This window comes from Sinocyclocheilus grahami, unplaced genomic scaffold (assembly GCF_001515645.1).
Source record: "Sinocyclocheilus grahami isolate Dianchi unplaced genomic scaffold, SAMN03320097.WGS_v1.1 scaffold195.1, whole genome shotgun sequence".
Lineage (NCBI taxonomy): Eukaryota > Metazoa > Chordata > Actinopteri > Cypriniformes > Cyprinidae > Sinocyclocheilus > Sinocyclocheilus grahami.
Window position 1 is genome coordinate 1,215,883 of NW_015505374.1, and position 17,640 is coordinate 1,233,522.

General features: G+C 37.0%; 1 protein-coding gene across 1 annotated transcript in view; it reads right to left on the minus strand.

The window, feature by feature from the left end:
- The window catches only part of LOC107595026 (transient receptor potential cation channel subfamily M member 3-like), a 93,384-nt gene that overhangs the window by 8,733 nt on the left and 67,011 nt on the right, over positions 1-17,640 (minus strand). The window contains exons 9-22 of the mRNA XM_016285301.1: positions 17,141-17,213; positions 13,061-13,161; positions 12,669-12,803; positions 11,805-11,855; positions 10,551-10,586; positions 10,215-10,355; positions 8,842-8,871; positions 7,987-8,279; positions 7,379-7,607; positions 5,885-6,088; positions 3,666-3,806; positions 1,409-1,537; positions 711-962; positions 429-603 (exon numbers count right to left, since the gene is read on the minus strand). Coding sequence (XP_016140787.1) covers positions 429-603; positions 711-962; positions 1,409-1,537; positions 3,666-3,806; positions 5,885-6,088; positions 7,379-7,607; positions 7,987-8,279; positions 8,842-8,871; positions 10,215-10,355; positions 10,551-10,586; positions 11,805-11,855; positions 12,669-12,803; positions 13,061-13,161; positions 17,141-17,213 — 1,990 coding nt within the window. The remainder of the gene's footprint in view (positions 1-428; positions 604-710; positions 963-1,408; positions 1,538-3,665; positions 3,807-5,884; positions 6,089-7,378; positions 7,608-7,986; positions 8,280-8,841; positions 8,872-10,214; positions 10,356-10,550; positions 10,587-11,804; positions 11,856-12,668; positions 12,804-13,060; positions 13,162-17,140; positions 17,214-17,640) is intronic.

Below are 17,640 nucleotides of genomic sequence, written 5' to 3' on the forward strand. Positions count from 1 at the left end.
ACAAATTCTAAAAGGTAAATATCTCATCAAAATATATTGATAATTTTTAAAAATGAAATATTGTGTGTTAGGAGTGTTTTTCTCATTCAGTCTGTTGCTGATTCTTCTCCATCTGCAGTCTTACAGTGAACACACAAGACCATTTTGAAACAGTATCATTGATCCATATCATCCTGTAATGACAATATAAGTGCAGCCATTTACAGAATATGAGACCATTTAAAAGCACACACACAAGCACAACTATCATTCATCATATATATTCATCATATCTTTGGGAACCTTTGTTCTATCAGAGAACAGCTCTCTACAAGCTGACCAGTAATAAGACGTAAAGCCTGAGGTGCTGTGCTTGAGTGTGAAATCGAGTATACCCAAAATGCCCATGCCTGTACCCAAGGTAAATGTTAGTAATAAGCCAGCCTTACGGTCGATTTGGTCAGCAAACACCTCTCCGTAGATCATCCAGTATGGCATGAAGAAGATGTTGCGTGCCAGCATCCAGGACGGGTCCTCATTGGGATTGAGGATAGCCTGCCGCGCCACTCCGAAACTCATCAGCACCACCAACATGATGATCACAAAATACATCATGTCAATCATCTATGTTCACCCGAAGAAGGTGGAAAGGAAGGGAATAAGACCATTAGAAACCATTTTAACCATAAAACATTTTGCAATTATTAAAGCGCTCTATCAGTCTCCCTCACCATCTTGCCAATCATCATGACGTATGGACCCAGGTATTTGTTCACTCCAAAGATGTCAAGCAGTCTTATGTACCAATAGATGATATTGACACAGTAAATGACCCTCCCGTAACTCATCAGGGGAGGGTCTTGCAGGCGAAGCACCATCCCGATGGAGAAGATGAGGATGGCCATGAGGTCAGTGATGTTCCAGTACTCCTGCAGCCACACTTTCACCTTCTGCAGGAGCTTTCCCGGCTCTGACATGAGGATCTGAGAGACAGGAGAAGTCAAAGCCTTCATGTTGGACAAATGACCTTTTCAAAATGGTTAACCAAAACAGAGTAAAAACAAGAATGTTCTGAAATATTTTTACAATTTAAAATCGTTTTCTATTTTAACCTATTTAAAAATGCAGTTGACAATGGTGATATTTCAAGATGGATATATTGGGCAAATGAACTTTTCACATAAAACGTAAACCAGGGACGTAACTCCACAAAGCAAAAGTATTTGCAATTACTGATTTCCACAAGAGGGCAGTAACAGACTGTATACAGTTCACATTTTGGAGTTTCTAACTGAATAGCAGCTGTGTAGTTATATGTAAATTGAATTATTAGACATTGCTTATGAATAATAATAATGAATCTTTTCCCACATTTCAGGGATCGAAGGAAACAATTTTCTTTGCTCACTGAGGTCTAATGAAGTCTCACCTCTCTCATCTTCTCGATACCATTGGTGAAAATGTAGGCAATAACAATCCACTCCTGAGGAGAGGGCCACAGGTCCATCTTCACCAGAACAATATAGTTGAAGAGCATCAAGTATCCTACATAAGCCAACTGTGTAAAGACAGCATCATGATTAGGGGGGAAAAACACTTTGGTCCATTTGAGTGAAAACAGTGAAGAAGTGAAACAGTGAGAATACATCATCATTCCGACTGTGATTAAGTTTTACTTACACCAAGGTTATTACACTTCTGATTTCTATTTCTATTTCATTTTCAATGTACTCAACTGTTGAAAAGTTTGGGTTCAGTAAGATTTTTTAAATTAATACTTTTTTCAGTAAATCAGCATATTCAAATGATTTCTGAAGGATCACGTGACACTGAAGACTGAAGTAGTAACTGCTGCAGATTCAGCTTTGCAATCACATTTTAAAAATATATTCAAACAGAAAATAATTTAAAATTGTAAAAATATTTCACAATATTACTGATTTTAATGTATTTTTGATCCAATAAAAGCAGCCTTTGTTAGCGCAAGACATTTCTTTCAAAAACATTAAAAAAATCTTGCCAACCCCAAAACCTTTGAATGGTATTGTATCTTAGTTTATTTTTCAATAAATCATATTAGTTTTCATTCTATAATTCTTAGGCTTTATTTAGTTTTTCAGTTTCTAGTTTCAGTATCTTCCAGTTTTAATATTTTTGGGCTACCAGAGTTAATGTGCTTACTGGTAGTATTTATAAATGTTTTACAGCATTACATTTCTTAACACAGTCTAGCAATATTGCCATCTGGTAACATGTTCATGTTTAATGCAGGCAGGTTGTAAAGGTTTTAAGTTATATAATACACCATGTATCAAAAAATAGAACTAAAATTCATTATTGGTCATTTTTATTTTATTTTAGTTTCAGTCATGAAAATTTATTTTTAGTTGATTTTTTCTGTTTCCCAGTTAGAATTTGATTAGATTTTATATTAATAAAATTACTTTTTTTCTTTCCCAATTTACACATGCATGTTGTCTTTCAAAATCAATCATGAAAACACCATCAGGCTGATATTTTCAAGGATCCATGGTTTAAATTTTAGGGACATTAGGAAGCATTTATGCTTGTAATGCATCTTCTTTATACTTCTTCTACTTTATTGCACACAGAAAGAAGCAGTAGCTACAGAAGATGTTGCAGTAAACTAAATGTTTGAGTTCTCACTGGTGTCTTAGGGTAATGCTCTTTCTTTTTTTTGCAACATTTTTGTTTGGGTGGGTGAAAACGGTAGAAAGATTGACACACTCTCACCAGCAGAGAACAGAAATACTGTTCAGTGTAAACACTACAACGTGACAGTGTGATGGGAGCGAGAGAGAAGGAGCAACGAGAGAAAAAAAGAGTGAGTAAATAATGAAGACACAGCACACAGAGCAAAATTTTTCATCTTTAGGAGCCTGGAGATTTGTCAGATTCATGGCCTATATTTAAAACATAGATGAGGCTAAATAAAAAAAAATCTCAGCTGTTTTGATCTCTACTTGCCTGCATTTGAACATTTCCCCCCCTGGACTTGATATGGAATCTATTGATATGAATTTCTTTGCAAGTGAAAGCTTTCAAAGGACATTTCTCTGAAGAATTCACACACAAGGTATTTTGATGTTCGTATAGATTTGATATTCTAAACACACTGAACAATACAGTATGCCTTTTTATACTAAATAAGGGCACAGCTGGGGCTTTACCGTGTGAAACCAGAACTTGACGATAGGGGCGTTGTAAAACTCGTAAATTTTGCGGCCCACAGGAATCAGCCGATGACGGTTCTGAACCTCTTCCACCTGTTTCTTACGCGACGCTTCGGAGCTGACGTTTCCCAGCATAGCCTGGGAGAGTGAGTAAATAATGAAGACACAGCACACAGAGCAAAATTTTTCATCTTTAGGAGCCTGGAGATTTGTCAGATTCATGGCCTATATTTAAAACATAGATGAGGCTAAATAAAAAAAAATATCAGCTGTTTTGATCTCTACTTGCCTGCATTTGAACATTTTTCCCCCTGGACTTGATATGGAATCTATTGATATGAATTTCTTTGCAAGTGAAAGCTTTCAAAGGACATTTCTCTGAAGAATTCACACACAAGGTATTTTGATGTTCGTATAGATTTGATATTCTAAACACACTGAACAATACAGTATGCCTTTTTATACTAAATAAGGGCACAGCTGGGGCTTTACCGTGTGAAACCAGAACTTGACGATAGGGGCGTTGTAAAACTCGTAAATTTTGCGACCCACAGGAATCAGCCGATGACGGTTCTGAACCTCTTCCACCTGTTTCTTACGCGACGCTTCGGAGCTGACGTTTCCCAGCATAGCCTGGGAAAAGTACAGAGGATAGAAAGAGGAGAAAGATAGAAAACATTACTTTTACACACCATTTACATAGTGTGACTTCTCACCCAGAATTGCATGCAGCTGTTTCAAACACTGCAAAGCAATACTGAGCGCTGAGGAAGGTGAGATATTCACTATGAACTGGGCATTGATGATTCCGCTGGGAATGGTTGTGCGGAAAAAGAGAAAGAGAGAGTGTGAGAGTGTGTTCGAGAGAGAGAGGAAGAAAGAAAAGAATTATTATCATCAAATATTTTATGTCGAAAACAGTTGTGCTGCTTGATATTTTTGTGGAAACAATTACTTTTTAATAAAAGATTTCTATTTGAAATAAATGCTACTATTTTGAACTTATTATTAATGACATTACAAATGTCTTTGCTGTAATTTTTGATCAAATTAATGCTTCCTTGCTAAATAAAAGTATTAATTTCTTAGAAATAAAAGTTACTGACCCCAAGACATTTCAATGTTTTTGAAAGAAATCGACACTTATGATGCATTAAATTGATCAAAAAATACTGATATTTAAATGTCACAAATGACCAATCTAATTTAATATGACTTCTTTATTATTCAAACTCTCTGTTTGTACTGTGCAGCACTGAGAGCTTATGCATTCTAGTCATCAATTTATGAGATATTTATAAGACTGCACCGGTATAACACTGATGTACCCCTCATCTTGTTCATCTGGGCCATCCACGTCTCTCTGTTTTGTTTAGTCGGTGTACAGAACAGCCTTCATCTCTCAAAAGAACAACAGACTGGTGTGTTTCTAGAAAGACATTTTTGAGTTTGGCTATTTTTAAAAATGAAATTTGACTTCAAAGTGTACAGTGACATGCAAGAAATGCAAGTGTTCTCAATACTTAAGCGACTGAAAAAAAGAGACTACCATTTAAACACTTCATTAAGCAGCACAATTTTAGATAGCATTTTAGACTACTATTAGTAAGAAAAGTTTTTCCATTACCAAATTTACACATCAGAAGAATCTCCTAATGAATATTTAACAAGTTTTTTTTTTTTTTAGTAAATGGAGTAATGGCTGAAAACAGGGATTTGCTATTGCAGGTCCCATTTTTATTTTAAAATATCTAAAAAAAGAAACCTTTTCAAATAATTGTAATATTTTACAATGTTTATGATTGTACCTTGATAAAATACATTTTACTGTTCATTGGTGAACATAAAAAAAGTTTGTAATATAGTAGTGTAATTGTTCAGTCTAACTTCTTTGTTAGCAAACACGGCTCATTTGGGCTGATTAGCTAAACATAGCACTATGGGTAATTTCAACAAAATAACAAAATTATGGATCCGTAAAATTTAGACGATTTCAAGATAAAGGTTAAAACTTAACCCTAAGTTAAAAAAAGGCTAATTTGTACATTAGTTGTTGTTCTCCACCATATCTGGGGCTGTTTAAGTGGTCCGCCACCTGAAACAGTTCAAGAGCCACTGCTTTAGAGCAACACTTGATAGTTCACAATGGAAGATTGAACAACAGTATCCGTGCAGTTTTATTGTGAAAGAAAGAAGGCACTTCTCGTTCAACTTAAAAGTGAAGGTTGTCGTCATGGAGATGTCAGATCAAGGCTGCTAACATAATGCAAAACAAGCCTTAAACATGCACAATGGTGTCATAGATGCGTGAATGATAAAAACACAGGCAGCATTCAGTCACAGTACCGTACTTCAGACGAGACCCTTGCTAAAAGTAAAGAAACAGAGAGCAGACAAGGACAGAGGCAGACGGAGACACGCTACAACTCCACAACCACGCGTCTTCGCTTTGACAACGAGGAACGGAAACAAAAGGGCGAAGTGGGAGAAGGGTGTAGGGTGGGGAAGTCAGAAAAACGGCAGGGTTGGTACGGATCGCTAAGAAGAGGAACCACGGACTTGAGGAACAACAACAAAATAAAGCCGGAAGCATATTTGAGAGGCCAAATTGGGGGTAGGACTTTCACAGAGCAGAGCAGATGTGCCTAAATGTGTGTGTGTGTGCGTTAAGACTACAAGCTAAGAAACGAGGCTAAGGTGGATGCTCTCACCACGGAGTTGTACTGCGTCTCACAGTAAGATCTTACTGTGAACTCCATGTCCTCCTCCTCTTTCTCCTTAGCTTGTTTCTCAGGTTCATCCACATCCTTCTCCTGCAGGTAGGTGTCCTGATCCTGAGGCATATACGACATCTCGTCCTTATTTTTTAACTCAAGACTCAATATGGAGGGGGGCAGAAGAAGGCCTAAGATAACCTGGTGGGAACGAAACAAACAAACACAGAGCTTAAGAGAAAAATCCACTGTTATTTTCATTATTTCGTACTCAGTGGACCAGTTCCAATGCTTGTGGTGATGAAATACCAGTCTCACTCTTTCTTGATACAATAGCACCTGTGAGACATGAAACACCAATATCACCACTGAGGTCTGAACCAAAGGCAGAAATAATTCATGCAGAAACGCAAGGAGAAGCCCTGCACAGCTTGTTTTTTTTAGGGACTGATATACAGTGTACAGCATACTTTTTGTCTGACAATGTGTCTAAAGGTCGAAGCTTTGACTGTTTGGAGTCGGCTGCATTTATTTGCTAAAACATACAGAAAAACAGGAATATTATTACAATTTAAAATAATTGTTTTCTATTTTAAAATGTTTTAAAAGGTCATTTATTCTTGTAATGGCAAAGCTCAGTTTTCAGTATAGCCTTCATTCCTGATTTTTGAATTCTGTGCTGATTTGGTGTTCCAGAAACAATTCTTATTATTATCACAGTTGAAAACGTTTGATCAGGAGCTGCAACAAGAACAACACTGTATATTCTTCTTAACAGGTATTGGATGGTTTCCGAGAATTTTGATGGACTAGTCTAAGGCGATCATGTAAATTTTATCCTTTCACATCCTGAAGTAGCAGAACGCCAACTGTCCTTTTCAAAAGTCCCAAGAATGATATAGTTCCACTAGTCAATTCACTTTGTGGGTCCATTTCCCTTTGTATTTTTCTACCATTGTATATGCCACCATTTCCCATTTGTATTCTGTTTTCTGTCCAGATTTGGATACTGCCTTCATTGAAAAAAAGGCATTTTTTCATAACTTTGTGAATTTCATTTCTGTACATAGCCAACCAATTTAATTTGCACATTTCATGACAGCAAACGTTCCTGTCATTTTGGTGTCTCTCGAGTAAGAATGATAATTAGACTAGTGATTAAGAAATCTATTAGAGTGCTGAAACAGCAGTTGCTGGTCTCATATTGATGAGGACTTGGTAAATACAACACAAATGATAGATTCAGCTATGAAAAGACTCACTTTGGCAGACCGTTTCACCATATATATGCCAAATATATACGTTGAATATATACCATATAAAAAAAATATGAACCCAGATAAGCTCTCTTCTTACTCTGATATTAATATTAATTTATTAATAACTATTAAGTAATTAATAACTATTAGTAATATCAGTTATTAATAACTGATATTACTGTATGTAAATGAATGAGACTATGGTCTCAGCCATCTTTCTCCCGAATCTGACCTTTAGGCCAGAGTTCTTGCGCATACGCAGGCGTCCCATCCACATGTCGGTGAGAAGCATCTGGCTACAGGTGTGGGCGATGAAGTCCCTGTGCTTGGCGGCCACTGCCAGCTGCAGACAGGTGGCATTACTCCAGTTCTTCAGCTCGTAGGTTAACAGCTTCATGGCCATCTGTTCATCCTGCTTATACGACTGATCGAGCAGCTCAACAGCCAGCTGACCAAACTCCCTTATGGATAAAAAAAAAGATGGAATTTCTGTGCCACAGACACATTTATATGCACATAAACACACAAGATTACCTCTACACACACACAAAAAAACAACAGCTTGTTTTAGGTGTAGAAGCAGGATAAGCTAGTCTCAAACACCATTACTAGAAGAACATTCACATTAGGCTTTTATGAATTTTAGAGAAGTCTTTGTGGTCTGTCACTGCGCCTTTGATGGGATGCCAGTTTGGTGCATAACAGATGGTCTCCCCAAACTTCCAGACCCAAGAGTTGTATACTCAACAGCAATGGGTACAGGACATGCTGGTGAAATCCTCATCTAAATGCTCATCCTTGAGGTAACTAGGTCATCATAACACATCTTTACATTCATACCTTGAGTTTTGATTGAGCTCCTGTGAAATGTCATCTACCATGTCGTTCTCTGACGCTTCGTGGGCCATTGCTTTACAAAGCTTACAGGCCACCAGCGCTTTAGCCATGGCCTCCTCGCCATGCTGCCAGAAAAACAGGGCCATCTTCTGCCGCTTCATCAACACTGCCCAAACCATCAGCTCATGGAAAGGGAAAGGGAAGTGATTGATTTCTGGGTCATCCAGGTCAATGTCTACTTCCTCCTCTCGCTTCCTTGTGGTCTTCTGACGTCCTCGCCTAATGGGCATGTCATCCTGTATGATAGAGATTTTTTAAGTAATTTATTTTTCTTATAAAAATAATAATAACCACCACTGAAAATGTAAATTATAGGTAATTAATCACCCTGGTTTGCTCTTTTCAGCAGTATTTATTGATTAAACGTAACAGCAACAACATTATTATTTATTTATTTATTAATATTAATAATTAAAATGATAATTATTGCAATAATCTATCTGCCTATCTACTGTATCTAGTTATTAAATATTATATATACTTATTATTATAAAAATATATTAATATTAAAATAGCAAAATAGGACAATATAGAATTTATATCCTAATTCTGGTTATTAATAGTAAGATGACCATTAGACACAAATGTAAGATAATTGTAGGTAGTTACAGTATTTAAATTGTTTTTATGAAAACCTCTGAACATGCAATACAAGGAGCATTTTTTCATTGTGAACCTTCATTACTTGAATCTAAACCTCTAAATCAAAGGAGAGCTTAAAGAAAGCGTTTCAATGAAACTCAGTGGGGATTTTATTGGAAAGCAGTGGGATACATGAAATTAAGAAATAAATCTCACCTCCATTCCAAGCAGCTTCAGGGCTTTTGGCTGCAACACACACAAAAATAAAAACATACAGGACAAAAATGACAAGACACGTTAGATTTGATTTATGCATTTTGCAAATCGTTTCACCATCCTTCTGGTGCACATGTAAAAGCATGGCATGTTTAATGAGTAGATAGGATTCTTCATGTGATGCACTGATAAATTTAGAGCATCTCTCTGATGGCACCGCAGATGTCTGATCTATTTCAAGCCTATATGGCGGCATATGTAGAACTATGTATGTGCGAATGTGCATGTGAGATAAAATGTACTCACTATATTGAAATGCACAAATAGATTCATGAATACACACTCTCAGACACACATCGTGTACTAGCAATCTACTGTACTAGTACAGATAAAATGCTCCTGTGACATTGGCGTGATGGAGCAGCAATGTTTAATGTCCTCACACCTGAAATCCGGTTCTGCGATACAGGGTCGAGATTTGTGACTTACAGTAGATGCAGAGGTGTTTAAAATGTGTGAGAAAATTACATATCATCCAGGTGTCAGTAGCTTGAGAATTTGTCTTGACTCCTGTTTACTCTGCACTGCTGAAGTGCCGCTATATAGAAATTTGCTCTGCACGGAGTATCTAGTCTGTTACTGTATATGCCATCTCTATGTGGCAACTCTGATGTGAAATATTTTATTCCCAGGTGAGTCATGCCAATAAAAAAAAAACACATTACAAACTTCCTTTGGAAAAATGTATGGGAAACAGAGGAAATAATCTGCAAGTACAAAAAAGCAAGTATAATATTTTTATTACATTTAAAAGTGAATAGTTTTTTTTTTTACTTAAATTATTTCAGTTTTATTCATGGTATATTATGCATTTAATCTCTTAATTTTATGACTACTTTATTCTCCAAACCTTTCAAAATCATTCTTAAAATGTTACGACTAATATTCTAGTAACATGACTATTCTAATCATTCTATGCTGATTTGGTGCTTAAGAAACATTTCTTATTATCGTCACAGTTGAAAACAGCTGCATTTTTTAGGAATAGAAAGTTTTTTAAGAAAATAGAAAGAACAAACAGCATTTTTATGAAAGAATATTTTTGATATGTAAGTATTTACTTTTACTTTTAATCTATCCTTGCTAAATATATTTTTTTTCCCAAAACAAAACAAAGTAAAGCAAAGCAGAACAAAATAAAACTTCTGAATCTGAATTTCAACCTTTCAACCAATGTTGTAAAAGTGTCTCAGTCATCCTGTAGTGGATGGTGCTAACATGACGTCTTTTTTCTTGTAATGTTACAACTTCATTCTTGAAATCTCAGTATGATGCCCTTTTAGAGCGACATGCCATTTTGTTTAATAACATACTCTTTTGGGTCCAAAAAGGTTGTGATAGAGGGTCCGAAATCTCTTCCTGGTGTAATTGCAGCGATAGGCTCCGCCCATGAGGTATTCAATTACCAATCCGATGTCAATCAGACTGATGCGGTAGTCAGGGGGCAGGTTACCCTGGAGACAAGAAGGTTACTCATTGCAACACTGTACCTGTTCCAACAGTTCTGGCTATGAAAATACAAACAAACGGTAAGGTCAGAAACGACCCACGCGCTCAACTACATACACACCCATACGTTCTCACGCCACAAACACACCAACATATTGCTAGAAGGAATCAAGATAATTGAAGAAGATTTTCTGATTCACCTTGAGGTAGATCCAACTGAACCCTGGATATTCTTGCTTGGAAAGAACACACAAGGTCAGTGAGACAGAATCATATTAAAGGGACAGACATCCCACTGAGACCAAGCAAGTCTAGAATCAGGGTTTGGTGCCATATTGAACTGATCGTAAAAAAAAGAGAGTCTCTCTACAAAAACAAAAACAAAATCAACAGAGAGTTAGAGTGTAGGAGAGAGAAAGGAGAAGAATGGAGTCCAATAATGGGCAGGACAAAGAAAGAGCGGAGGGGGGGAGGGGGAGTGATAAGGAGCGATGCCTCAGTTGGTAATTTAATGATTTGACTCATCTTTACATTTATGCCGATATTAGTGAGCTTTTCTAATTAGAGAATCCTTATCAGGGTGTTGAAATTTTGATTGTAAGACTTAACAACATGAAGCGAACATGAAGACCTAAGATTTCTCCTTGCATTAGATCTACGAGCCAAATCCATTTTAGCAAAATTCCTTCCCACATCCTGCCTTCAGACTATGATAACTACTGTAGACTCTGCTCTGGTTCTGTAATTACCAACGCAGAGCGACCACAGATCTTCTAAGCTGGGCTAATTACTTCAACCTCAGCAAATGCCACAAAATGCTTCAACTGGCTGATCAGAATCACAGGTGAAGCTGCATTTTAATTGTGCACGAAATGCTGTGCTAGAATCAGTTGATGTGACACCCAGTTTAACATGTTAATCTCTAGGGACACAGAGAAGGTTTGCGCCTTCAAAGTACAAAAAAAGTATTTTTTGGACAAAGAGAAGACTTGACCAAAAACCTCACGGTGTACCTGCACTGAGTCTTTTACAAGTCGAAATTGCAGTTCATGCACAAATGTTACTACATAAAGACTACGAAAATCACCAGAGTGCAAAAAGAAGGCAACCGTGTGCCCCATTATGCCTTGAAAATGCACTTAGGAATAGTAATTAAGAAAAACGAACTACACACGAGCACCCTAAGAAGCAACAAACCCATTGTTCTGACTGTTTTATTGTCTGAAAATCACTGAAACGAGCAAGAGAGGACACAGACAGAAAAAAAGCAACTAATTGGCCAAATCTCTCTGTCGGGCTAAGCAGCAAGAAAGACACCTTTGCTAAATGTGCAACAGAAATCTAAGACTAATCTACCACTTACATTCACAGTCTGACATCCACTCACACACATGCATACAGATACACACACACACACACACACACACTCAGCTGCATGCACAGTGAGTTCTTACCTTTTTCACATCTCTGACAAGGTGGTATAAGGTGTTGGATGGACCATGCCTCTATTTAAGGCAAACAGAAACAAATATAACCTTTAAAAAGTTACATCTAACCACAAATAGTACTTGGAAAAACAAATAAGAACATGTGTTGTTGTTACCTAAAAGGGACTGTTCAACCAAAAGGGTGTGTAAATGATACCACAAATTTCATTTCTTGGTGAACTGCCCCTTTAAGAAGTTAAATCTACCTGCTATCACCTTTAAAAATACTATCCATGTAATTAAATGTTAAACGCTATATTTTTGGTCTTAAACCACTTTATCACAGGTAAATTCTTTTCAGTGCATATGCATATTTTTTCACTATAGGTCATTATATATATATTAATAAATACATACATATACCATTCAAAATTGGTAAGATTTTTAAAATGTTTTTGAAAGTTGGGTATTATACTAATTGATTTGATCAAAAATACAGCAATATTATGAAATATTATCACAATTTAAAATAAATTTTCTATTTCAATCCATTTTTAAAAATGTTATTTATTCCTGCGATTGCAAAGTCGCATTACTGCAGTCTGCAGTCCCATACGATGAAAGAAATCATTCTAATATGCTATTTTGGTGTTAAAAAATATTCCTTATTATTATCAATGTTGAAAACAGTAGTGCTGCGTAATATTTTTGTGGAAACTGATTTTATTTATTTTTTAAAATTTACTTTGATGAATAATAATTTTTTTTTTTTCAGTTTTGAATGGTAGTGTATATATGGGGAAACAGACAGTACAGTGAGATCCAAAAGTCTGAGACCACACTGAAAAACCTAAGATATTACATCATTCAAATCTGACATAGCTACATTACCGTATTATAGAGCTCTTCAAGTCTGGACAGTGTCAGGAAGCGGTGTATGCTCACTCCATTCTCAATCAACAGCTTCACAAAGTCCACTCTGTCCAGCACCAGTGCGTCCAGCATAGACTGCTCTAGAGAGCCCACCTAACCACACATAAACAAAGCTTACAGGTCCAGAACCCACACCACCAGCACACAATAAAACAGACATACAGGTGCACAGCAATGAATCAATTTCATGAATTTTAATCTGGTTGAAATGCAGCCCACCATCATTAGCATCTACTGTGTATAATTAGAGTCAGAGTTACACAGAAGTGCTTCTAGTCCCCTCTGTAATCAACATCTCTGTATCTATATCTAAATGAATTACAGAGTTGGAGTGAGTGGATATTGCCTACAGGCCACTGCTGTCCATAAATGAAGATCTGGCTTCGAGCGATGTCAACTCTGTTCCAGGCCAAAGCCAGGCTCAGTTGATCTGGAGCTGATGCATTGGCCCCTGGACAGACAAGCAAAAGGGCACATAATTAAGGTTAGTTCATTTGCTTTAACAAAACCATCTTAAAAAGCCCTGGGGAATATGTTAACGAGAGCATATACAATGATGGATGTGGTGTGTAACTAAATGCCTATTAAACATTACTAATCTTACAGTCTGATGTCTTCAAAATCATTTGCATGCTTGAACCCCCTTAACTCCTATTGATTTACAAGTGCCTCTCACAGCAGAGAATCCTAAGGAATCCCCAGCTCTCGCATCATTGCAATGCATAGCGTTATGCCTGTTTAAAAAGCTGATTCTAAAGATAAATCACAGAGGAAAGCGCTCTCCAGGGTCTCTGGCTCTTTGCTCCGCTCCTGCTTCAAGCTAATAAACCTTCCCCCTGAGCAGCAGGACATTTGTCTTTACTTACTCTGGCCTGGTGCTTCTACATTTACTTTTATGAGGGTAATCTTTCCAGACACAGTCTATTAAACAGACACCTCCGTGGCTTGTCTAGGTGTCGCCATGTATTAAACCATATTTGCATAATCTCAGTTAAGTGCTCGGAAATATCCTGCCCGACTCTGTTAAACCTAAAATACGGACTTGGAGGTCTGTAATACTCAGAAATGGCCATGTGGAGCACCTTGCGCTTTTGAAGTTCATTATGTATTTAGTAACTATATTGATGCCAGATGAAACAAGTCCTCAGCAACAGGAAGGCACTGTATCAGAAAAGATTGGTCACATAATTATGTATAATTAAGTCTCTGAAGATGAGCTTTAATTGCTGTTTTCTGTTGCTTTGAACTCTAGCAGAGGTTAGCTTTCTGTTCTCGCTTTAATTTCACACTACATCATAATAAATCCTTACACTTTCTGTATTTGTCAGATATCCACAAGTGTGTTCAATGAAAAAATGCAAAAGCCCTTTTCGCATGGATAAGACTGAGCTACTGATAAAAGCGTGATATAATATTCCATGTTTCCAGTCATTAGCATATCATATACTCTCTAAATCAGCAATCAAATGATTCACTTAAAGACATTTAAGATAACAAGCATGCATTTTAAAGTACATGCAAGCATTAGTGATATAAATATGGCCTAAATGAATCAAAAATACAATACAAATATCTGTTTTTTGACTATATATCAACAGATATACATCCCTTATACATTCATTAAGGAAAAAGAAGAGAGCTAGGAACTGCACGAGTAAATCATTCTTTAGATGCGCTGCACAGTACTATGAATTATGCAAAAGCCATGCTGCTGGCTTTCAGAGCAGCACATGGAGCTCTTGAAGAAAAGGCTTCACTGGAATCCCATCTTTTGTATTGGATTTAAAAGTGGGTCTTTAGAAGCACAGCCAGTAGAGCTTGCACTTTACTCACTCCTTTCAGTGTTAAATGTAATGTTAACCTGACAATTGCAGGCACTAAAAAGATGGTGGGCAGTAAAATGGAAGTTAGTGTGTGATCAGAAATATCTTCGGATGCAATCGATTTATGAAAGATATAACGTTATACAGTGCTGTGAAAAGGTTTTTGCCCCTTCCTGTTTTTTATAATTTTTTGCATATTTGTCACACTTAAAAGATTCAGATCATCAAACAAATTGTAATATTACACAAAGACTTTCGGATCATTGTCCTGCAACATAACTCAAGTGCGCTTGAGGTCACAAACTGATGGCTGGACATTCTCCTTCAGGATTTTCTGATAGAGTGCAGAATTCATGGTTCCGTCAATTACGGTAAGTCGTCCAGGTCCTGAAGTTGCAAAGCAGCCCCAGACCATCACACTATCACCATCATGTTTGACTGTTGGTATGATGTTCTTTTTATGAAATGCTGTGTTGGTTTTATTCCAGATGTAACGGGACACACACCTTCCAAAAAGTTTAACTTTTGTCTCATCAGTCCACAGAATATTTGCCCAAAAGTCTTGGGGATAATCAAGATATTTTTTGGCAAATGGGAGCCGATCCTTTGTGTTCCTTTTGGTCAGCAGTGGCTTTTGCCTTGGAGCTCTCCCATGGATGCCATTTTTGCCCAGTCTCTTTCTTATTGTTGAATCATGAACACTGACCTTAATTGAGGCAAGTGAGGCCTGCAGTTCTTTAGATGTTGTTCTGGGGTTTTTTTATGACCGCTTGGATGAGTCGCCGCTGTGCTCTTGGAGTAATTTTGGTTGGCCGGCAACTCCTGGGAAGGTTCACCATTGTTCCAAGTTTTCTCAATTTGTGGATAATGGCTCTGACCATGGTTCGCTGGAGTCCCAAAGCCTTAGAAATGGCTTTATAATCCTTTCCAGACTGATACATGTCAACTGTTTTGATTCTCATCTGTTCTTGAATTTCTTTAGATCGCGGCATAATGTGTTGCTATTTAAGCATGCTTCACTTTGTCAGACAGGTTCTATTTAAGTGATTTCTTGATTCAACAGGTCTGGCAGTAATCAGGCCTGGGTGTGGCTAGTGAAATTTAACTCAGCTTTCTAAAATAATGTGGTTAATTGCAGTTCTTTCATGATTTAACAGGCAATTAATTTTTCACGTAGGGCCACGTAGGTTTGGACAGCTTTTTTCCCTTAATAAATGAAATCATAATTTAAAAACTGCATTTTGTATTTACTTGCATTATCTTTGTATAATATTTGAATTTGTTTGATGGTCTGAATCTTTTAAGTGTGACAAATATGCAAAAAAATTTAAAAACAGGAAAGGGGTAAAAACCTTTTCACAGCACTGTAAGTAAGACAGGGAATAGTACTTACAGTTTTAAGAATGTTTTGACTGACAGAACCTGAAGGACACTTCTGTGAATCACTTGGAAACTCACATAATGATGTTTGAGCTAGCCCTCATCATTATTTTACAACCAGGGGTCTTCAAACATTTTTAGGCCACTGATCACTTTTGGTTTATATTAAAATTGGGTTAAATGTTAAAATAATCATAATTAAAATGATAAAAACACAATAAAACAAAGTTGTACAACATTAAACTGACATAATCTTTTTTAACTCGTTCCCTGCCAGCATTTTTGAAAAAAGTTGCCAGCCACCGCCAGCGATTTTGATGATTTTCACTGAAATTTGATGGCCTCCAGAATATTTTGCTGTATGAATATTTGAATATGCAATACAGAAAAATAAAGATCAGGGCCTCTACTTTTAAACAAAAAAAATCAGTTTTATTCTAGCTTAAAGCATTCTTTTTTTATCAACACTTGAATATAGGTAGGTTTCATAAAAATGCATACTTTTGAGCAAAAAGGTGAGAAAATCATATTTTTATCAACAACTACATCTGGGTAATATTCAGTACAATTATCAAAGCATAAATCCAGTAAATCGCTTCTATCAACACCTCCAAAGCTTGCACAGACATATACCACTTCCTGTATCAACATTTTACTCCGTAACATTATGCACTTTTTATTTATATGCTGCCATTGCTGATGATCGCATTATTTTTCATATGCATCGGTTTACATAAGAGATCGCTCGTTTCTCCGTCCTGTACACGTGATTTTGTTCGGGAGGTTTTGTACTCGTTCAGAAGATGTGTAATCGCGCCCCCTAATGTATAACAGTGAAAACACAAAAAGCCGTAAAAACTCGTCTTTGGCGGGGATGCGTTGTCTTCTAAAAGACGAGATAACTCGTCAATGTGGGGAAAGAGTTAATATGGTTTTACAAAAGAAGTACCAGAGGTACATATCAATTTGTAAGAGTTATGTACTTCAGTGAATAAGGGGGAGACAATCGAACATTTATTTAAACTTCATGAATTTTAGCTTTAGTCGAAAAAGATACTGTATCCCCCCCCCCCCCCCCCCCAAAACAACCCCCCACCAAACCCCCTATCCCCCCCCCCCACCCCACAAAAATCTCACCACTGCAGACCCCCTGTTGAAGTCCGTGAATTAAACCAACATGTTTATAGATACATATGATATGAGTATCCACAAATGTACAAATATTACCTTTCAGAAGTGCTGTTAGAATGGCCAGATCAATGTCCTGGTGTCCCTCTGATCCCATCCGAAACACTGTTATCTGAGGAAGAGAGATATTGCATTATTGCTGGCATCACATGTTTGTCACAACTGTTTGAGTATGATAGCATGATAAAAGCAAATAAAAAAAGTCTTGGCAATAGCAAAGAGAAATGACAAGAATAGAGCTAGATGGATTTACAGAAATACACTGCAAGCACCGCCATAACCCGGAATTGCAGTTCTGTAATCACTGCAATGTCACATATGAAGGGCACCTTGCAGCACCATATGCATCACGTGTTCAGAATTCCAGAACATATAGCGTACAGGCTATTAATCTAATGCCTGTCATTTGAACAATCCACCTTTCTTTCAGTAGCCATTTTCCATCTGTGTCTGGTATGGACTAATGAACTTATGCGTGGAAGTGGGAGGATTGGTTCAGCCTAATGTCAATGGTGTTTTCATTTTCATCGCCTCAAGCC